Below are 24,037 nucleotides of genomic sequence, written 5' to 3'. Positions count from 1 at the left end.
GGTTAAGCAGTGAAGCTTTACCATAAATGTTTTCTTGAAAGAGCGTTTTGTCTCTCAACAGGAGCAGTACATGGGGGGGATGCAGGACCACCCCCGGAGTAGACCCTGGTAAGGGGGTACAGGACTGTTTGGTTGGGCCGAGGAGCCCACCGGAGGTTGGTGCTGGTGAGGAATGGGGCCATGCTGGCCCTCTCTGGCAGCTGACGCGGTAGGTGTGCAGGAGCAGTTCTTGGGTATGGGGGAGGGGGACCTGGGCGATGGAGTGGCAGCAGGGGCTACATCACACAGGACCACCGCTTGAGCGCTCCTGGGTGAGTGAGTGCAGGGTTGGGTCCAGCACATGTGGGCCAGAGTTGCATCATAAGGCTTGGCGTGCAATTGTAATTGGTTATTTATAACGCTCTTAATACCCAGAGGTTTATAAGCATGGACCCGGGGATCGAACCTGTGGTGCTCTGTGTCATCTTGCTTCCAAGACGAGCACGTTGCCCCGGAGCTATCCTCCCGGGACAGCTATCCTCCCATTGGTGCCACTATGCTGCAATATTTACTAGACAGGTTGGTGGGTGCTTTGATAGCTGAGTCGGCAGACACGTCGATGTCCGACGCTGGGTTGGGTTATGCAGAGCCGGCACAGTGATACGCGCCGACAGCACCTTACGAGCAGGGAGGTCAGTGGGGTGGTCTGACGGGGCTCCCAATCAGGGGAGCCGACTTATGAATTTCCCGGGGGGGGGCAAATACAGGAAGTGACGTCACTGGCAGTTATAGGACCGCAAATTTGCATGTAGTCGCCAACTTGGTGCAACGGCGCGTGGGGGGTTGGAGGCGCCCACAGCGCAGAACAGTGGAAACATTGGCTAGCATGTACTGCATATACTAAAGTCAAGTAAGAAGGAGATTTAAGCCTTTGAGTTGCATTCCAGTAGGCCATCACTGCCCCTACTCCACCCCTCTATAATCATCCAGGTTATAGTAGCCCTCAAAAGGCAGAGCAACACAACTAGGATGGGAGAACGAAATGCCGTCCCTTCCTGTGAGTGTGTCAAACGTCAGAGCAAAGACTGTAGGTGTGCCTCCTACCTTGGAGCACAATCTCACTAATTTGGTGCAAATCTCGCAAGCGGGAGCATGGGAATCCCCTGTGTGTTGTGGGCTGCAGACCCCGGATCACATGCTCACTTCAGTGTGAAACTCTGGCCAAGGCTCTTTGGGCAAGCATTCAGGATGGGTCTTACACCTATGAACAGTTTGATATATTGAGTGGGCACCTCACTCCTTGGAGCATAGTATCAACCGTTGCTGGTAATCTCACAACTGAATGTACAGTTTCACTCTTGGTCATCTCAGTGACCCCATGTATATTAATGGAGTCAGTCTCCCATATGGGAAGACAATTATATTTCTTTTAAAACACTCTGAATTGTCACTCCAGTTTTCTCGATCTATAGATCCATACCATATTCATTCAATGCGCGTGCAGGGGTGGTAACTTGTGTCTGAGAGAGCTCATTCTTTCATTCAGGAGAGATAAAGGGGTAACAATCCCCTGTATGTAGGACCAGGCTCATTTTGCCCCATGGCCCCTCTAGAAGGAGTGAGCAGGTTTTAAGACCCTGCTGATTCTGCTATCGGACAGGCTCGAGCCTTCTATCCCGTGCCCCATCACGGCTCCCAACATCCTGAGCGGCAGATTATGGACAGCAGGCAGCTCCGGACATGCCTGTTGCCAATTGAATGTAGACAGATCTACTATTTAGACACTGGGAGAGAGCCATGAATCCACATTGGTGGTGAAGAAGCACACAACATGGAGAACACAATGGTCTAGTGTTGCAGTCCTGCTGAGAAATGACAATTCTGAGCATGTGAGCAGTAGGCTGGATCAGTGCTGCCCCATAAAAGGTGTAGAAGCCTCTGTGAGAAGTGGCAGTACTGTCCCAACGGTGAGAAGTGTAGTATTTTCACATTAATTATGCTTAAGAACTTTGGGTTATTGAGTAGTGCTGCTACATTCTGAGTAATTCCATCCCTTTAAATATATGAGCTCTTGTATAACCACGACAGTGTTGAGTTATTCTGATGATGACAGACTTGCTCAACAGTTCTGGTTCTGTATCATTAAATGTACTTCAGATCTTTAGAGTATCGGAAGGATAGCTCAGGGGCTACATGCTCGCCTTGGAAGCAAGACGACACAGAGCAACACAGGTTCAATCCCTCGGTCCGCGCAACACCGGTCCGCTCCCTCGGTCCGCGCAACACCGGTTCGCTCCCTCGGTCCGCGCAAGACCGGTTCGCTCCCTCGGTCCGCGCAAGACCGGTTCGCTCCCTCGGTCCGCGCAACACCGGTTCGCTCCCTCGGTCCGCGCAACACCGGTTCGCTCCCTCGGTCCGCGCAACACCGGTTCGCTCCCTCGGTCCGCGCAACACCGGTTCGCTCCCTCGGTCCGCGCAACACCGGTTCGCTCCCTCGGTCCGCGCAACACCGGTTCGCTCCCTTGGTCCGCACAACACCGGTTCGCTCCCTCGGTCTGCACAACACAGGTTCGCTCCCTCAGTCCGCGCAACACAGTTTTGCTCCCTCAGTCCATGCTAAGAAACCTCTGGGTAGTACACACATTATAAATAACCAATTAAAATAAAAAGAAATACATCTGTTGAGAAGTGCTGGGGCCTTGTCAATAAGAGTGTAGCAGCTCTACTGGAAAGTGCTTGCTCATACGCCTCCGCTCCCCGCCCATAGCATGCATCCTCACCACGTGCGCACTCAGAGACATGCAAACAGTCTCATTTGCCCTCTCCCTCTCCCTGCCCCCTCCCTCGCTTTGCATCTGTACCTCTATTTCTAAAAATCCTTCTGGGTTGGGTGTACCTCTATATCTGTTCACCCCTCTTGCCAAGAGGGGTGCACAGATGTACAAATACACCCACCCAAAACGATTTTTAGAAATTGAGGGACAGACTTGTTTTGCATCTGTGCCTCCATTTCTAAAAATCGTTTTTGGTTGGGCGTACCTCTACATCTGTGCACCCCGGTGCACAGATGTAGAAGTATACCAAACCCAAAACGATTTTTAGAAATTGAGGGACAGATCCAAAGCAAGAGCTTCTTGCTTTGCATCTGTCCCACAATTTCTAAACGTCGTTTTTCCACGGCTTTTACCGGGGCCGCCAGAGAGAGACACAGTATGGATGGAACAAAAGGCCATCCATACTGCGTCTCTCTCTGCGGCCGGGGGTTGGTGGGGGGGGGGCGCAGCCCCGACTTCATTATGAAGTGTTTGCGCGTGGTGCTGAGAGGAGATGTTGGAGTATGCGGGCCAAAGCAGAGGGTTGGTAGGTTTTGCAAATGGTTGCCCTCCAGAGGCGGCCCTGGAGCCCGAGCCTGCCAGTGGAGGGGTCACAGTTGGCAGCCTGCCGTTCGAGTGGTAGGAGTGGAGGGAGGACAGGTAGGTGGTCAGATAGAGCTGGTAGGGGTGGCCTGCCATAGGGTGTGGGCAGGGTACCAGGAGGGTACATGTGATGGGGGTGCACCAGAGGTTGGCCCAGGCAGGTAGGGCTGCAGGCAGGAGCTTTTTGGCGGCCTGCCATCACGTTTGATGCGCTAGAGGGTGCCAATGTGATACATGTTTCCGGAGCTCACACGAGGTCCGCGAGGGCTGGTTGAGTTTACCATGCTGGATCTTACATGGGGCCTGCAGAACTGGTGGAGGTGCGTGGGGGATGGGGGGGGGGCGCACCATGTTGAAGTTAGCATGGAAGTTGAGGTCACATGTTAGATCAGTGGGACATGTGTTGTGAGCACACCAGAGTGTGTAGGGGGGTCGGTTTGATTTGTTGTACCTGGTATTACAAGGGGCCTGCAGACCCGGTTGGTGGGCTTGAGGGCTGGTGTGTTAGCAGCCGCGACCCAAGGGCTGCGTCCTTGGGTCAGTCGGGCCAGTAGATTTGATACAGGTAAAGAATTCAGACGTTTCCCAAGGTATGACTCCTACATGATGCACGTGCTCGGCAGCCAGGGTTTCCTGGGGATCTTCACTTAGAGGCCCAGAGGGTCTGGTGGTGCCCGCTTGCAAGGGCGGTTTTCATGGCGGCAAGAACGGTTTGTGTTTCCTTCCTCAGATACCTTGGCAGTCCCTCTGGTCTGCAGAGCAGGGCAGCAAGGGTGGAGGTCTAGTAGGCTCTACATCTTTGCACAGGACAGGCCCGCAGAGAACGGAACGACATGCCCTGGTTGGATGCTGTGCAGGCAGGCATGGGCTTCAATTTAGGAGGGGGGGCAGCGAGTGTGGGTTAGTGAGTCCCCGTCAGCTACTGCCATCAGCATTTTTCAGTCAATCGGGAGCCTATTGTGTGCAAATGGCTGGGAATTGGACAATGCAATGAATGGAGAAAGGGCTATAGGTTCTCGAGGGTGGGAGCATAAGCCCTGTTTTTGATGGGGGGGGGGGTGCCCTTGACCGTTAGGTCGGGGTCCCTCTGGTGGTATGTTAGGACACATTACATTGAATTGAGTTATGGGCTCAGCAAGTGGGGTCACTGTAAGGGAGATGTCTTGCTAATTGAGGTCATCGTCCAAGGCACAGAACAGTGAGGTGTCATGCTAGGCGCTCGTTGAGCCGTCTTCACCAGTAAGTGCAAGGGGGAACGGGATTGGGGATCTAGACAGTTTCCAGGGGTTCACCGAATTCCCTCAGAACAGGTCCTGGGCGTGACTGGTGATGGTCTCTTCTGTCACTTCCACTCCCCCACACGCGCGTGTGACTTATGACGTAAACAGGTGGGCTATGATGTCATGCATGTTCTGCTTCCAGCTGCCTTTTGCAATGTCATAAGAATGCCTTCCAAAGAACACCTGTGTCTGGTATCACTCATTGGCCCTGCTGCCTGCGCCACCCATAATGGCAGCCCTGGCACCTTGCCAGCCAGTGGATTGGGAGGCGCAGCGCAGGCCAAGAGGAGTGAGTTAAGTAAGAAGGGGGGGGGGGGTCATTGAGGCACTAAGCGGCATGATGACCCCATTCTTTGGTGTCGCTGCTCAGCACCGGTACCACACACTGATGGTCTCGGGCGTGTATAAAGAGAGGGAGCGAGTGGTGCAAAGCCAGCACCGCTGCTGTTTTTCCCACCCTGTAGATTGGTGGTTGAGAGGGTGTTTTAATGGTCATGGGGAGTGGAGCGATATGTCAGGGCACATTGCACCGAGTTATGGCCTCACCAAGTAGGGTAACTGCAAGGGTGATTTCGTGCTGATTTATGTCGGAGTCCAAGGTCATGAACGGTGAGGTGTCATGCCAGGCACTCATTGTACGGTCCTCACTGGTGAGTGCAAAGGGAACGGGACTGAGGGTCTGGATAAGTTATGGGGGCTCACCTAATCCTCCGAGGACCATTCCGGGTGGATGGGGGTTGATGGGCCCCGCCACCCCCCAGGCTCACGTATGTAACCAATGATGTTAACAGGTTGGCTATGATGTCATGCATGTTCTGCTTCCAGCCGCCTTTTGCGATGTCATGAGAATGCCTGTGTCTGGTGTCACTCCTTGACCCTGCCGCCTACCGAATTTCTCCTTGTTGTCCTCTAGATTACATTATGGTCTGGTATATCTACTTGCACGTTATGCATAAGTATATCAAGCTACCTTGCGTGTATGCCTTCCCCGCTGTAAAAGTTATGCCTGCGGGCTTCGGTGCAATATAAATAAATAAACAAATGCATGGCACTTCACAGGTAGTGCAAGTCTGCCTACGTGTCAAGTTGCACATGAAAATACATGGCATTTTCCTGCCTGTGTACAAACAGCATATTGCAGCTGCCTCCCCTGCGTTTCCTTTCGGTCCCTTGCCCTTGGCCACTACTATTCATTATGGATCAGCCGTTTTTTAAACGGATCTGTGTTCACGGCGGTCCTGTTGCCATGCATTGTGGAATGAATGCCTGGCAGATGTCCAGATCCCTGGTCACGTCTAAGGAGGTGGAGGGCAGAAAAGAGAGAGCCCCTCGCAGACACGACCAAAAGCACCTGTCTTTTTTTTTCGGAAAAACCGATGCTTTTGGACGTGTGCGGACGTGGGTGGCGGGGGGGGCGACGGAGAGGGGGCGGGGTTGGAAGGAAGGATGTCGCTGCATCTTTGGACTTCACAGAAGAGAACGTAGTGGTGACGTAGAGAAACAAGAAGGTGTTTTATAGCAATTCATGCTGGACTTTTAAGCGCTATACTAAAACAGGGGATGGGCATTTTTCGGGCAAATGCCACAAATTGCTTTGGGCTCATTTTCGAGTTCCTCGTAATTTGACAGCAGGGACCGTTACGTTTACACTGTATCGTAAGCAGGTCATTGGTGGTGTGCAAAGCTTTACGCCACCTCTTGGCCTTCACATTTGCACTCTGCATGGCAAGGTGAATAAACGACGCCTGGCATGCGTTTACTTTTGATTGTGAGCATGGCAAGCGGTGCTCACAGTGAAAAATAAATGCTCTCCAAAGTTTAAGTTTCGTTTGTGAACACTCCTTAGCATGTCAAGCGGTGTTTACAATGGACCCATACGGGGTCAGCCGGCTTTATGCTGATGTGTAAAGCCAGCAAACCCCATAGGGATCCCCAGCATTTGCGCTGGTATGAAAATCCATTTGTATGGCAGAGAGGAAAGGAGGTGGCAGAAACTCAATTTGCGTTCCGCCCCTCCTCTCTGCCATACAAATGCTCAGTGCTGGTCATTGGGCCAGTTCTCAGTGGATCCAAGATCCGGCACCAGATATGGAGCCGGATCTCGGGATCCGGCCATAGTCAGCCGCCCAAGACAATGAACCGCGCTGCAATAGTAAAACAAAACAAAAAAAACGCCTGTGACGGCAGCATTGTCTTTTACCGCCGGCTTTGGCACTGCTGTGTATGCACAATGCTCGTTTGTGTATTACACACCAGTGCCGAAGCCGTGGTGTTTTATATACGTATTCCAGCATTGCTGGGTGTCCACTATGAGCCCCGCCCTCTCTAGACCACGCCCCCTCGGGCACCGCTCTCCTGCCCCCAAACTCCTCGCCCACCCCGGCCCTTGTGTTGTGGGATCCCCCACCACATTTTTTCCATTTCCACCACTGCAAATGCTTGAATATGGACTTTGACGTTGCCTGAAGACGTATCACCCGTTCCACGTGAAGATCTTTAATGACGGTCCCCAGTGCTGTTATCACCCGTTTCAGCACGTGGATGGGTGATTATAGCTATTAGCACCCCGGGTTGCCAATCTGGTAATCTAAGTGCAAACTATTTTGTTTGAATGAACGGGACAGCTCGCAGTGTCTCATTCCTTCAAACAAAATACTCACTAAAGATGGCCCCATGGATCAGGAAGAGAGGTCTCTGTACAGAGTCCATCTTCCATTTTCATGGCAGCCAGTGGGGACAATGGGAGGAGGCAGCAGTATTCAGGTAAGTGGGGCTGCGGGGGATTACAAAGAAGAAAGGATGGGAGGGTGGGGGGGAAGATGGCAGGGCGGGGGAAGCAACCATTAGGTTGCTCGGAATGCAGGCTTGGATCGGTAGATTCAGCCCGTGATCCGAGCAACCTGATTGGATGCCCCCCACCCCCCACCCTGGGTGCTAGTTGAAGTTACGGCTTTGATGAACATAGGCCCATTGTGGGGAGGTCAAGCAACAGGGAGGGATTCAGGGGAAGCAGCTGAAATTTTAGCAGAGATTACATAGACAGTAAGGAATTTGGCACTTAGGATACTTGGCAACATTTCGGAACAAGAACTAATTGGCAAAGGTGTTTTAAGAGCTGTGAAAGGTTTTCATGAGAAAAGGAAGGGACATCTTGTGGGAGGTGATGATATAGAAGTTCATGTTGCTCATGTGTGCAATTTTTGCGGCTGGGCACATTACGTTTACACTGTAACGTAATCAGGTCCCGCTGCTTAATATTTCGTCATTTGCACTGCAGGGTCCAAATGTAAAGGGCAAAAGGCGCTGCACAATGGCAGGACATGCTCACAATCGAAATGAAACCCTTGTTGACATGCTCACATGTCTAGTAGGGTTTCATTTCAACTAGGAACACTGCTTACGATGCACACATGGTAAGCAGTGTTCCCAATTGAAATTAAACCCCCTCAACATGTTTCATTTCAGTTGTAGAAATGAGCATGGCAGGGAGCGTGAACAATGGATCCTGATGGGGTCTGCTTGTTTTATGTGGGTGCATCAAGCAGGCGGACCACATAGGGATCTCCAGCATTTGCGTTGGCATGAACATCCATGCTGGCACAGATGCTGGAGCATTTGTATGGCAGAGAAGAAGGGTGGTGGCGGAAACACAAGTTGCGTTCCGTCCCTCCTCTCGGTTCCATGTCATTTAATAATGGGATTAACTCTTTGTAGAACCCTCAAAAATATGAGTTTTTTTTCGATAACATTTCCACGGAGAAAAACCCAGCAAGGGTTCATCGTGCCATCCTGGGAAATGAACCGTGGTGTGAATGCAAGGTGTTAAAGCTTTACGCAAGGCTTTTACGACTTGCATTCACATTACTCCTCAATTGAACATGAGCCCCATAATCTTTTTTAGAGAGGTGTGAATGACTGACATTATAGGAGGATTGATGTGGTCAAAACCTGCCCTGTTGAGGCATGCTGGCTGGAATTAATTGTATATCCTGGGGCTTCGTGGCCACTGGGGCCAGGTATCTCCATCACGCTCAATCAGAAGGGTCTGGCAGACCCTGGCAGTGAAGCATGCTTTGCCCCATGCTCGGGTGCTAAAGAGGCAGCTCAGCTGGCTTAGCACTGGGGCACCTTGGCGCCTCATTCTCCTCCTGGTTCTGGGTCATCTGTCCTGCATGTGCCGACGGTTTGGGGCTATTTGACCTAAAACATTTGAACTAATCACATTTGATTGAATTATTTGACCTTTTTTTGTCTAAAATGCGGGGGGAGATTCCCGCAACCCCCCCCACTTCCCCTTAACCTAATCTATACCCCTACCCACCCCCAAATATATACATTTCATTAAATTAGACCAAAAAAAGGTCAAATAAATTCGATAAAATTTTTTAGGTCACATATTTTAGGTCAATTATGCTAATGCCTGTGCCGACACAATGTACTCGGAGTGAGAAACAGAAAGTGCCAGCCCCACCCCTGCACAGCACACATTCAATTTATATTGGCTAATAAAAACAGCCAATGTTAACTGAATGGGTGCATGACTGACAGCAGACTCTGGCTTTAGACTGGCCGTCGGCCTCACACACAGAGGCTAGCGTTGCACTATTTGCATAGCTTTAGAGAGTCAACAGGGCCTTACCTCCAATGCTTCGCTGACTTAAAATGTAAAAACGCAACGCAGACTTTGGAGAGTCCATGGCTCCGTACAGAAAAGCAGGACAGCATTGCATGCACAATGGGCTGTCTGGGATAGGTGCGTCAATGGTAGCGCTGTGCCAAGTGAAAGATTTAAGTTTCAATTACATCAAAAATCAGCGGGCAGTGCCTTTTCACCTAGTAATATGACCCACCACTGAGAGCGCGTCGTATGATATTCTTGACCATGCCCAAATAGGACACAGCCCAGAAGGAGGGACTAAATCAGTGTCCTCGCCATATCGGATGACCTAAGGACCACCATGGCTGGCAACACTATCTTTCCCCTCATACTCCAAGGTATTATGCAGTATTCTACACAGTGAACGACTCACCACTAATCAAAAGGTTCTGGGGTGCAAGGCCAGGTAACACTGTATGAAGATTGATGACCTCATTCATTTTGGCGGCATTTGTTATATAGCACCTTTCACCATAATTATGGTCCCAACGCGCTTTGATTGAACGCCCCTAGAGGGACCAGAGTCCAAAGATTTTGGAGAATTGGGAGGTGCTATCCTCACAATCAGAACAGAAACATCCTGGCTATACCCCTACAAATCAAATTTGCTGAACATAACATGTGGCATTCCGCAACAAACAAGTATCACATCTCGGGTCTTCAACATATACCTGCCCCCAGTAAGAGGACTTGTAGAGGGGTACCAGACCCCCGTCCCCCTCAAACTGAGCGCAGATAACATGACAGGCTGATCAATGATTCCAGCATTGCAAAAATTAGAATCATAGCACTTTTATTCTAAGGTGGAAGGTGTATGTTAGGTGACATATTTTTAGGGTCAGAATGACCCAGGAAGTGGAGGGTGTCTCGGGTATTGCATACACATCATGAATATCTAAAAATATATTCTGGAAACTGGATAGAAAACGAGTTATGTACAAAAGTAGATTGGTTTGCCATTTGGTAGTGAGGCTGAACAAACTGAGATAGATTAAAAAATGGATGCCAAAATAGAACAATGGATTCGGGATCAGGTGTTAAAAGAGCTATATCATGCTGATGGTGAAATATTCTTTGGCAGCAGTTCACTGTGAGATAAGTACGTTTGGAAGGGTATATTTAGAAATGTTGGCAGGGAAAGCATACAATGATTGATAGTAAATCAGGTAAAGGTAAGGGAAGGCTACTGATTAGACATAACAGCTGCTTACTTGACAACAAATAAAATGAGCTCATGGAGTTTTTCACTGTATGAGCTGCCAAGTAATTTTGTCAGAACCTCGACAAGTAGATACGGGCTGTTTCTTGGCAGGCATTAAAGAATAAGTAATTAGGTCCTTCTGGGTCTCAAGAAAGCTGATCAGTCAAGGTGTCAGTCAACCCGTGCTTGCCAAAATGAGCTCATGTGGACTTTGTGAGTGACAAATAAGCCAACCAATCAGACCAGTAGGGCTTATATTAAAGCATTATGTCATTGGAAAAAAAACATATAAAAGCAAGCTGATTGTAGCAGCTGAGTATGCCTTTGAGTCTTTCTTTCTGAACCTGTATTAAAGATGGCTGTGAATTTGTACCTGGGCGTCCGTCCCTTCATTCCTGTCCCAGTGACTGATCCACAGATGTCAAGGAATTTGATCAGACCCAGAAGGACCATCTTTACAGACTCATCAAAAGACACTGCCTCACCTGCTACAACTATGATGGCGACACACAAGTTCATTTTCAAAATGACAGCTGACAACACTCGGAGGCTGACCCCACAAGTCTCCTTGCACAGGTGAACCAGGGATGACGTGAAAGAACCTAAAACTCAACCCTGAAAATACACAGATCAGGATTCCCCCTGCCATCGATATACTTAAGATACCAATTTGAGAGTTGGGCACTTGCCCAGAGACATTGAAAATGGTCAGAAAGGGGCAGACTCACGCTGGAACCACAAATGGAGGGTCAGACTACTAGAGCCAGCACCAAACCCGGGTACTCCTTTCCAAGAGGAATTTGCACACTCCAGGACCATCTTAGCTTTTGGAGAACTCTGCCTTGCTTTGACTTCCACCTGGGTGTTCCCATTATAGTCTCTCCCCTGCAGCTGTTTCCTTGGTTTAAAATGCTGTCTTTCCTCACTCTCATGCAGAACTAGCCACTGCACTCTGACAGTTAAGGGGGATACCAACCCATTCAGGGGTGCCTCAGTACGCCGCCACACTATGACGCTACTTTTTGGGGGTTCTCACCTCACTATCATTTTGAAAACAGAGTTGCAGTCAGCACATTTTACAAAATGAGTTTCTAAAGCCATGGGATAAAAAGCCAGAGATTTAACAGACAGTCCTGTAGGGCAGCTCTCAAAATGCATTTCCACAGTTTAGGGTCTACCGCCGGCGCCAGGTGCATTATTGATCCCTAGCACTGCAGTTGTACATCATATATGAGTTCATCAGACACTTGTGTGCCTGATAAAAACACTGGATGCTCAGCCAACGGATATCTGTCTTAATGCTGATCTGCTACAGTGCGCCACATTGTGAGAAAATGTCCATCGTGAATGATATGCGCAATACATAGCACCAGTTTCAAATACCGTGCTGACAGATTTACTGACCATCAGTTTGACTCCACTGGGTTATAATTAGAAATCTTTGTGTTACCAGAGAATAAAATGCCCTCAAAATTGCTACCATTTACATGGCCGGGTGCTGCCCTTTTCCGGCATAGGAATTTCAATATATGTGAGGTGCTGGAATGTAGCTGGGTGGGGCCCAGAGTATGATTAAATGTGCCAATCTACCACTGGTACTGACCAACTTTACTGGGCATGCTAACCTAATGCAGTAGGACTGCTCAATGTGCCATTGTGGCAGTTCAAACATGCATGTACTGCTCAACGTGCTATTGTGGCAGTTCAAACATGCAGGTGCTGCTCAATGTGCCCTGGGGGCAGTTCCAACATGAATGTGCTGCTCAATTTTCCATTGCGGCAGTTCAATGCACGTGCTGTTCAAAGTGCCATTGTGGGTGTTCAAACATGCACGTGCTGCTCAATGTGCCATGGGGGCAGTTCCTGCATGCACGTGCTGCTCAATGTGCCTTGGGGCAGTTCCTACATGCACGTACTGCTCAATGTGCCATGGGGGCAGTTCCAGCATGCACGTGCTGCTCAATGTGCCATAGGGGCAGTTCCTGCATGCACGTGCTGCTCAATGTGCCTTGGGGCAGTTCCTACATGCACGTGCTGCTCAATGTGCCAGGGGGGCAGTTCCAGCATGCACGTGCTGCTCAATGTGCCATGGGGGCAGTTCAAACATGCACGTGCTGCTCAATGTGCCCAATGGTGCTGGGGAGTTTTACTTCGCTAAAGCTAGTGAAAGCTACAACTTGCGGAAGGCTACAGGTGTGAAAGCCTCATGCCTCTGCCATCACAGCTATCGGTCAAGTTGTAGTGCCACAAAACCAAACTCTGCTTTACCGAAAGAGCACATGCTGCCAGGATATCATTTTCCACCCACCAGGCAATAGTATTACAAAGATTGCCAGTTTCCAAAATGTCCATGTAAAAGGGCCTGTTGTCAGAGTGCACGATCCCCTGGTCCCCTAAATAACACATTATCCTGCCAGATTCCGTGATGCCCCAGTGAAGCACACATGCCATGGCAGTACCCACATTACCCCAGCGCTTTCAAGAATGGATGCCAATGTGTCCTTCAGACCTCACCTATCCAGGCAGTTCGGGCTTTGCCTACTCCTTCTAATTACCATAGAATCTTGTACTTCACTGAATCAATATCTCCTTTAAAAATGTTGCAAATGTGGTCACCTCTGGGGCTTTAAAACTTTGGTGATTAGGATTTGGGGAGGTGGGGGCGGGTGTGAGGCGACGGGAGCGTTTGGTGGACTCCATTGATGGCTATGGCTCCCCAGACCGCATCAGGAGCACCCGTCCCCTCGGTTTCCCCATGAGGGAAGGCCGTCATGGGGCGCCAGCGGGACGCAATATTGGTCGCAGCTCGTGGTGCACCTATTGTTAATGATTTGGATGCAAACCTGAGCCGGCGAATGCCGTAAAGACCTGGCGGGGCCTGGCACTTCCAGGTTACCCCCTTTTCAGCATGCTGCTACGGAACTACATTGTGGGCCCAAGCTATCCCAGACCGAAAAGCGACTCGAGGCCTGACTAAGAGGTGCTTCTCGAAAGCCTCTTCTATGAGAAGGACGGACTGGCTATAGAGGGAGCGAATATACCTGGCAAAGACAATACCAATCTGCCAAGAAGGGGGACCGTTTCGCCCCGCTGCCGCGGACACTCTCAGGGGCATTTCATGGAAGAATCTTGCCATATACTGTGTATCCATGGCATATTGGAAAAATAAAAACATTCTGCCAGATTAAAATAGACTCTACAATCCTTAAAGTGCTATTCATTTCAAAGGTGTTTCCAAAAGATTACCTAACATGCAAAATGATGTGAGGACAAAACATTATGCAAAGAACTGCAGCTAATACTGCTATATTGCACTCATGGGTGGACCTACCACCTTGAGGCAGTAGAGCACACCAGCCAGGGTTGGACTGGGGCAAATCTAGGTCCAGGCTCCAATAAGAAAGTGGGCCTACGACCTCCAGTCACCTGCCATTACCTATGACCTCCAATCAGTTACAATTACTTACGACCTCCAGTCACTTACCATTACCTACGACCGCCAATCACTTACCATTACTTACGACCTCCAATCACTTACCATTACCTACGACCTCCAGTCACTTACCATTACCTACGACCTCCAGTCACTTACCATTACCAACGACCACCAGTCACTTACCATTACTTGTTCCCAGAAACTGTTTGAGAAGTACTTGGAGGCCCGTTTGTGTTCAAACATTTGGCACTTTAATGTACTCTCGGTTAATCCCATTTTTCAAAATGACTCCCTGTACAGTGCATTTACTCATGAAACCTGCTCACAGAGGCCACATAAGTGACACACACTTCCCAGATGGTCCAGCCACTTAGGAAATTCCCTATTGTCCAATAAGCAAGTCTGATACTGCCGCCCAACGTGCCACAGAAGTATATTTATTGAGTCAGTCACTAAGGGATGGGGATAGATATGCAAAAAGAATTATGTGCATTGTGGGTCTGTGCAGCTGCATAGCATCAGGACTACTTCCGGTAAGAGTTGCGTGCACCTCTCTGAAGGGGGCAGCAGAGTAGATCTGTAAAAAGCACAACGTGTGGCTGACGAGAGCTACACTCGTTCAGGTCTTTTTGTGAGAATACAAGTGGTGGAAGGGAGGGTGTCGATTGCAATAGAAGGGATAGGGGGGGGTTTCGCATTCTCTCCCTCACTCTCTTTTGCAGGTCTGCTTCCTGGCCTGGGACAAGGCACTGAAGCACAGGACTGCAGGTAGGTAGAACCTTGGTCGCGAGACACACCTCAACTCACCAACCCCCCCCTCTAAAAATCTCATCCTACCACCTAAACTACCCTTGAACATCTCCCACAGACGGCTGCCACAGGCCGAGCCAATATCACGTGAACATTACGGAGATATGACTAAGCTGCACTCTTAAGTCCTATTACCCTTTCCCATACCAGTGGGTAACATTAGCCAAAGCACGTTCACCCTTTCAGTCTTTCGGATTTCCCTGAAAGATAACATATCCACCAGGGTCTCCACCAAACCCACCGAAGCGCACCAGAGCACAGTTCCCGGGTACTTCTGACTTGCATCCATCAACACCACAGGTTTCACTACCTCTCCCTCTCCCGCTATCCCACTTGGTCTTGACGTCACCCCCTATTTTTCTTACTAAGCCACGTGCACTGATGCCTTCACCACATGGCAGAAGTGTGCTATGAATGACCTTTTGCTTACCTAAGGATCACATGCTAATATGACCCATGTCATTCACAGGGTTCTCATCCCGTCCTGGTAATGTCTATGAATTCTAGTTCTTTCAGTTTTACTTTTCACATGATAAATCCATGGCTACAAGTTCCAGAATTCAAAGATAAAACTCAGGAGTGTGTGGGCATATCCGCAGTGACATGGGGTATGTTGCCATGCTTGCTAAGGTGGCAGGGTCCACAGCAGACAGCGTGCAACTTCTCCAACCAAAACACACCGAACTACAACACGCTTGACAAAGCCACATATGAAAGTGCTCCTGCACTAGACGGCAGAGACGCAAAGAGCAAAACAGGGACACCACGCAAGACGTCTATCTGAGACCCTATCTGAGACCCTATGCAAGGCCATCAGCTCTCAGCTTCCGTCTCGAGAGGATAGCTCAGGGGCAACGTGCTCGCCTTGGAAGCAAGGCGAAACGGAGCACCACAGGTTTGATCCTGTTATAAATAACCTATCATATCATATATCATATCTCCAAACGCTCTCCCGTTCACAGCAAACTGGAGAAGGAAACATGGAGACCAAGCGAGCCACAAAGACAGCTCCCCTGAAATCCTTCACACCCATTAGCAGAGCTGACTTGCCAAACCTTGTAAGAACAGGCAGCATGCTGACTCACCAACACACCCCTACCCACGAGGAAATCTACATGGCGAATAAAAGCTACCAAGCTAGTACCAAGAAACTTGAATGCACTACCACTCAACCTTAGAGATGAAACTTCTTTCACCGTGTTCAGAAAAGCATTGACAACGAAGCTGTTCAACTAGAATATACATAATGTTCCTCTGTTACCATGGAACATATCCACTTATATTACCTCATTGAACCTAGTAATGTTTCTCTACTTTCGGCATTCTTACGTGTAATCTCTAATCAAGTGAATCTTCTGTAACAGCGCCACGATGCCTGAGGGGTGCTGAGCGCTTTATAAATTCAAATAAATAAATAAAATAAATAAGCTCAAGGATCTCTTTAACTCATTCTTCCACCAAGATTTCAAGGCAACTTACATCAAGCCCCTCAAAAAGAACAACCAACCAACTACCTCCCTACGCCAGACAGATCCCACTGGATCAAGGACTAGTAGAATGCAGACCGCTCAGGTGAAAGTAATCAGCCTGGCTGTCAATCCGAGATGACCTACAGAAAATCACAGATGCAGGAAATCCTTGCGCCCTCATCCTATGAGACGTATCAGTGGCATTTGCTATGATCATCTTAAGGAAAGAATGCCCAAAGTGGGCGTGACCATCACAGCAACCCAGTGCTACCTCTCCAGCCAGACAGAGACCATATGCCTTCCACCTTTCCAATCGACCCCATGCAACACCAACTGTGGTGCACTGTGCTGTTGAAAATCTACACGCTACAACTACTAAAATCATTGTCAAGGGGGGACCATCCAGCCACACAAAAGAGACAATGCAAATGACCGCACAGGTGAACAACTGGCTGACACAAAATAGGGATCAAACCCAATTGCAACAAACTGTAGTGCGAATCTTCTGCACCAAGACACACATCCTCGCAAACATTCCATGACCCGATAAAATGGGTATCTGCTCTCATATATCAAAATGATTCCAAAACCTGAGAATGTTGATGGACAAATGCCTCACATTCCACCATATACTGTTGTATGGTGCCCAAGGGTGCCACCATACAACATATAATCGCAAAAGGGGAACTTTCTTCAGGAAGGCTTCCCTTTTGCTATTGCAGTGAATTAACTGCAGAACTCCCAACGCATTAGTATCTGATCCCCCCCGGAAAGACAACCTTGTTGTCCCTTATAAAAGCACTCAAAAGCTGTCTCTAAACAAAGGCTCGAAGCCCAAACACGTGAACAAGAAATCACAGCCCAGCACCATGGTAAAAGACAATACTAAGACAAACAACTCACCCAAATGGACACCTGGGCCAAACATATACATTCAGGTACAAGGAATATAATAGATGAAAAGCAGAAAAGAAAAAGACCTGCCCATTTGAGAGGGCTATTTGGGTGAACTTTCCAACCAAGCCATGAACCTCACTGAAGGCACTGCATTGACCAAGCAATCGCAGAAACTATTGTTTCACTTATGCCAAACCCACACTCACCAACTACTAGCCGACGGTATCCCACATGGCCATTATGCTGCATCCCACTGGAAAAAGGAAAACCTTTCAGCAAGATGCAATATCATGTAGCGGAGCAAGTGGACGCATTCTCCCTAGGCACTGCCCTCTCACCCCGCCCTATTGGAATGAAAGACGAGGAGCAACAAATGAGAACCCATGCACAAGTTTATGCAACGTGTCCATGCCACGTCGATTATATGAAAGACGATATGCACTCAGACAGCCATTTAGAAGATACCCTCACGTTGAAACAGTGGAGGAAGCTACCAAGAAGGATGTCCCTTCCCTAGTTGTCGAAATTCAGCCATGACTAAAATGGTGCGCGACATGGATGTACTTTAAACAAAGTCTAATGACAGCAAAAGGATGTCCGAAAGAAGATATATGAATCTATGCTGAAACGATATGAAAATACCTAAGAAGAACGATGTAACTGGAGTACTAAGAAAAATATGTGCTCCATGATGCAGTACGTATGAACACAAAGAAGAATGAAGTGATCAGCTGGTCAATAACTGCAAATACGCTGAAACGCAAGGTAGAAAGAACACGTAGAAGCCTGCTTATGAGAGGTATATATTCAACTTTTAGAATGACCAATAGAAGAAGATGGACGACGGCTTATGTCAATGAAGTCAGCTACCTCCAAATAAGAGACCAGGATCTTAACGTGGAAAGATGACAAAGAAGCTGTTTTCACTTGCAAAATAAAGGAGTACATTGGCATGGAACCAAGGATGCTATTTGGAAGAAAAGCACAAAGCGAGTCAACAAGCATACCATGCGCAAGGACATATTTCCCAAAGATCAGTAGGAGCAAGAACATTTGCGGATGCCAAATATTGGACAATAAAAAAGGCATGAAGTAAATATAGGATTGAGTGTGCAAGTCTCTGAAAGCCAAGAGGAACAACTGCATAATTGAATCAAATGATGTTAAAAGCACCATCATACAGACAATTTCATGGTCTTGTAACACGTGATGAAAAGCTCACAAACAAGGGCTTTTCATTAACCTTGAAGCTAAGATAATGCTGTGCCTACACTCCCTTGAATGTTCTGAGACATTGCAGACTGCCAAGGTCAGCCTTCAAACAGAAGACACTGGCATGAGGCCTACCGATGAGAGATGGACTAATTGGGGAAACAAGGGGAAAGCTGACATTACTCCAAGCACCTGGGTTTCGTATCTATGTACGTGCTACTAGCAAGCCGAATGTCCAAGGTTGGATTTGGGTTGCCAATCAAATAAAATAGCCTGCCATGCACATTTACATACAATGTTGAAAGGTAATATTCAGCTGCCATATTCTCTGCTTTGACGAGGGCCTTACAACACCACGTGTATAGAAGTAGCTCAGGGTGTGTCTCACAGATAAGAGACCAACAATGAGGGATTAACACGCATATATTCTGTAGGTAGACATGATCCCCTCATCCAATCCCACCCCTCGATAGGTTTTTGCATTTTGCCACGTAGGATGACCTCATAGATGACGCATCTAGCATTATATAAACTAACTATAATCGGAAAGACATTGTGATCCTGCATGAATCGACTTGATGAGTGTTTATTCGCCATACTTTACTTCTTGAGATTAAAGCAGTATTTTACCATCTCCTTTGAGTCTGTCCGGTTATTTGGTCTGAGGTATTTTACTGGTAATTCCATCTGGCACACAGATGCTTCAAGGTGCTAGAGCACAATCAGTCAGTGGACCTTGGGAGACCTAGAAAGGCTCCCATAGATTTCCCTATGAATAGATTGAAGGCTTTCTTCTTTAGGCATGAAAGAAGAGCCCTGCTCCTGGCTTCTGAAAGGGAGGCAGAGAACTTTGAATCCCTCCTTGAGCTGTTCCAGGGCAGCCCTTCTAGTGGCTTCATTGGGGATGATCCGGTGTCTCCACAACTGGCGCTATTTCAACAAGGTGAGGTGAGAACTTTGCTAAGGCAATTTACCCCCTTGTTTTGCCTAATTCCAGGTTTAACCCTTTGGTGTGAGCAGGACTTTGTCATTAGAGTTGTTGGACCTACCAAGTTAAGGAGGTGTAGTTCAGACCAAGTAAAATCTCACATAAAGTCAGAGGTCAACTCAATGTTGGATCTAGGGGTTATAGAACCCTCCAATAGTCCTTGGTCCATTCCTGTGGTTTATGTGGCAAAAGCAGGTACATCTGATTTGAGATTCTGTGTGGACTAAAGAATTCTTAATGCTTTTACCAAGAGAGATGCTCACCCCTTCCAGGAACTGATGAGTTAGTGGACAAGCTAGATGCTGCCAACTGTCTTAGTACCTTTGACCTAAGTACAGGGTATTCACAAATATCCTTGACAGAAAATATCAGGGAGAAGACTGCATTGTCAACACCTGAGGCACTTTACCATTTAAGGGTAATACCCTTTGGTTTGAAGAATGCATCTGCCACTTTTCAAAGGTTGGTCAACCATGTCCTGAATGGGTTGGATGACTTCTGCATGGCTTATCTGTACGACATATCAGTGTTCAGCCCTACTTAGAAGGAACGTGTAAAATTATGTTGCATGCTCTTCAGCAGGCCCACCTGATTATAAAGCCTACCAAGTGCCAGATTGGTCAGGGTTCAGTGACGTTCCTTGGGCATGAGGGTGGTGAGGGCAGGATTCAGCCTCTTCCCAGCTAAGTACAGGCCATACAAGACTTGGCAACCCCCAAAACCCACACCTAGGAGAAAACATGTCTAGGCTTCACTGGGTATTACAGACACTTCATGGCAGACGATGGAACCATAGCTATCCCCCTGACTGCCCTCACAACTCCTACGAAACCTAAGAAAGTGTATTTTTCTGAGATGCGTGAGAAGGCCTTCCAAGGCCTGAAGGATTCCCTTTGCCAGACCCCTGTTCCCAGGGCAACTGATTACCAGAAGCTTTTGTGATGCACACAGATGCCTCTGACACTGGTTAGGTGCTCTCCTTTCAAAGTTAGATAACAAAGGCAGGGAATATCCTATATGTTTTATTAGTTGCTAGCTCAAGGAAAGAGAGCGCTGGTGGGCGACTGTGGGAAAGAAATGTTTTTTCATCGTGTGGGGCCTGGGGAAGCTGAGACCCTAACTTTTTGGGACCCACTTCACTGTGGAAACAGACTATAAGCCCTTAAAGTGGCTAACAAACATGAAGGGAGAGAATCCTAAGTTGCTCAGTTGGTCCATAAGCACGCATGGGTTTGACTTCACTATAGAGCATAGGCTAAATGCACAACATAGCAATGATGCTGATGGACTGTCCAGAATGTATAACCAACTGCAACAGGAAACCCATCCAGGGGTGTATTAGGGGGTGTATTAGATCCCCTTGTCCCTATTCTGGAGTGGGGGCAAGTGTTAGGAAATATCTTTTGTCGTTTAGCAACTTTCCCTCCATATTGTATTGTAGTCATTATTTATATAGCACCATTTCCCCATTTGTATGTCCTCTACAGACTCCCAAAGTTTGTGCTTTTGTTTTTTAACCCGTCCTGACTTTTAACAGGGAAGTGAATGAAGCCTTCAGGTTCGCTCCCCTGGCCTTTTGTTAATTTTGTTATGAGGAAACTGATCAGTCCGACTATCAGCAATGGGAAAGAATGTTTCCTGTTTTGTCTTTTTACATTTGACCTTTTGTTGGTAGCTTTTTGAGAGTGCACACAGCATCTGGCTATGCAGTGCAGTAGAGTAGAGCTACATTTGTATCACCCCAATCTTTTACACTTGGGATTTTTGGTTACTTTTACAAGTGCCTAGAGATAAGCAGGTGGCAGCAATTACATTTTTACAATTCTTTTGCTTTCTTTCTAGTGTGTACACTCACCTTTACATCCTACAACTACTAAACATGCCTAGTGTCCTAAAATGGCTGTGCCACAACAATTTCACTTTTTCTTTGAGCATATTGTTGTTTGGCCTTCTTCCTGCCTCGTCAGGGCAGGAAATCCCATATATGGTCATACACTTGCCTGGGAAAGCTGCTGCTTTCACTGACTAGTGATGACTTTGTGTGTCCTTGTGCCAGATAGGGGGTGGGACTGTCTGGTTCCATTCCACATCCATAGTGCCTGAGAGTCTAGGTCTGTGGCATGAGTGAAACCCACAGTAGTCCCTGATTGGACCATTGCTATTTGAATGGTGCAGCTCCTTTCCATTGGTGAGCTTGGACCTGCTTCCAGGCTCGCTTTGGGATATGAGGAGTCCTGCTGCCATTTCTTCAGATCAGTGTTGGAGCCAGGTATCCTGTGTAGAAGACCAACCGACTGAAGATCCATGGATGACACCTCAAGAGGCCCAGCATCCCTTCCTACGTTTGGCCCAGTGAAGCTCTGCTAGACTATCTGATCTGCAAGGCCCCTGAGCAGTGCTTGAATCCTTGGACTGATGGGACCAACCAGTCTTGACACATTCTCAAGGACCCAGCTGTCCTGAGCCTTTGTAAGTGTCCATGGACCACTGGGTGGACTGACCAGCTCTCCAGTGGGCTACCTCAGTAGAATCATCACTGTTCTGTGTTTGTCGCCAGCTTGTGGTGTAAGTTGCCTTTCTGCCAAACTTCCCAGCTTCAGTGGATCCTGTTCTAGAAGGTCTTCTTCAACAGCGACTGGAAAGATGCCTACTGTTGCCTGTGTGCCTTAGCCTCACTGGAATTCGTGCTCCCCCATCTGGTGAAGTGTCCTGAAGAGGCCTGCATCAGTGCCTTCTGCATTTGTTCCTCTCCAAGGGTTGCACTCTGCTCCTGGAACCGACCGTAAGAATCCTTTCACCCACAGCTCCTAGGCACCTCTCACTGGAGCCATCATCAGTAAAACCTTCTTCCAGCGCCCACCAGTCGACCCAAAAAGTAATCTGGGGAAATCGGAATCAGGGGTGAAGTAATCGTAACGCATTTGTCTCCCCCTCTTCTCTTTGGAATAAACCTTAGAATACACTTTGGTTATTCCATTCCATCACTTTGTGACCTTCACTTCTAAAAACATTGTAGCTAAAGGATAAGACATCATTTTACCTACCAGTAACTTTGTTGAATATCTTCTGGAAAATGTCACCAATAGAAGAACTCTTCCTACATCAGACCCTTTTCCTAAAAAGACGTTTTCACTCATCCTAGAGAATGGACGTATAAAGTTAGGGTATATTTCTTGTGATTTGGTTCCTTTCTACTGCATCACTACTTACCTACTTTTTGTTGAATAAGTTAATGAATGCATTCCTAAGAACCTAAAGGTGACTGAATATATGTTTTATAGTTGAGTGTTGGGTGAAGCTACCACCTGATTGTTTCATTTCCTAGTGTGGTTTTTGGGCCTAGAATAAAAAGAGTATTTTTGTAATTGCTTAATAATTGAATTATTGTGTGCTTCACTGTGTGGACTCATTGTGGACGCCGGACCACACTCACTCTCCTGAGAATAACCTTGACTGCTCTCCTCTGCTACCTTGATTGTGTTTTGGCTAACCCCAGAGTTGCCCTGTTCACTATAACTAGGGTGGCCTCCTAAAATCTGTCCCCCAAGCCAGATTCTAGAAATCCATCTTAACACCGTCGATGTTTTGTTGTGAACGGGTGGAAGTAGCTGTGACGAAGTAGCTGTGTGTAAACAGTTATGTTAGTGTATGCAGGTGTGTGTGTGGGTGTTTGTGTGTGCATGATGTGGGTAACTGTGCACAGTGATATGTAAAGCTGCCACTCCGTGCTCTTCTGCATGAATCTTCTTTGAGGAGCTTCTTACCGCAATCAGCTTCGGTGTAGCACCATTCTGCAAAAATAGCACAAAAAAACCAGACTCAGAAATGTGGAAACACCGGGCACAAGCATAGCAAAACAACAGACACTGGGAGCTCAGAGACAGAAAAAGCATAGGTGGAAAGGTTCAGTGATGCACCAAGGAACACGGTTAGAAACTGGGGTGGAACTAGATGACAAGCACAGAATCTGAAGTCTCGCAGCGGGGATAGGCTCACAGCTGAAGGGGCGCGTTGGGACTGTCTGTGAGACTAGCGAGGCACTAGGTGGATATGGCAAAAGACGAGAGGGCACTCGGGTACCGAATCAGAGACAGCCTGTGAGACAAAAGGGCCACAGGGGCAAAGGTTGGAAGAGTGGGGAGAATCAGGGGGCAGAGAGAGGGAACAGGGCAGCAGGGGAAGGGGACAAACTCTGGATGAGGGGAATCAATGAAACAGCCCAGACACCCATGGAATAACGGAGAGAGGACGGGCTCAAAAAGTAAGGAGACACCAAGGGACAGGAGCAGAGCCTAAGAAGGCACTGGGAACAGGTTGGGGTTAAGTAGGCAGTGTGTACAGGTTCAGAAAGTGACGCACTGGTAGAAAGGCACATAGAAATGACTAGGGGGAAGTCTGAGAGACTGAGAAAGTGTCATGTGACAGGCCGAGAGACTGAGTTGACATGTGAGCATAGGTCGAGACACCAGGCGGAAAGGGGGAAAACTGAGGGGACACGTGTACAAGCTGAGTGTGTGAGGTGGCACCCGTGGACAGGCTCAAAAAGAAGAAGCCCCAGGGGGACGCTGACGGATGGGGCAGTAAAGGACACGATCCAACAGAGACGGCGCCAAAAGGGTGTGGCGGAGACACTGAGAGGGCATCCATGTACAAAATCAGAGACTGAGAAGGTACCAGGGGACAGGCCGAGAA

General features: G+C 48.1%; 1 protein-coding gene across 2 annotated transcripts in view; it reads right to left on the bottom strand.

Annotated features, from left to right (window-relative positions):
- Nucleotides 1-24,037, bottom strand: part of LOC138580779 (carbonic anhydrase 4-like) — a 165,648-nt gene that overhangs the window by 60,689 nt on the left and 80,922 nt on the right. For both annotated transcript variants that reach the window (XM_069651593.1, XM_069651594.1), the window contains exon 4: nucleotides 23,110-23,136. In XM_069651593.1, the coding sequence (XP_069507694.1) occupies nucleotides 23,110-23,136 (27 nt within the window). The remainder of the gene's footprint in view (nucleotides 1-23,109; nucleotides 23,137-24,037) is intronic.

Source organism: Ambystoma mexicanum, chromosome 3p (assembly GCF_040938575.1).
Source record: "Ambystoma mexicanum isolate Mex_15411 chromosome 3p, UKY_AmexF1_1, whole genome shotgun sequence".
Lineage (NCBI taxonomy): Eukaryota > Metazoa > Chordata > Amphibia > Caudata > Ambystomatidae > Ambystoma > Ambystoma mexicanum.
Note: the sequence above shows the minus strand (reverse complement) of the source record. Positions and strands in the feature narration are given on the sequence as shown.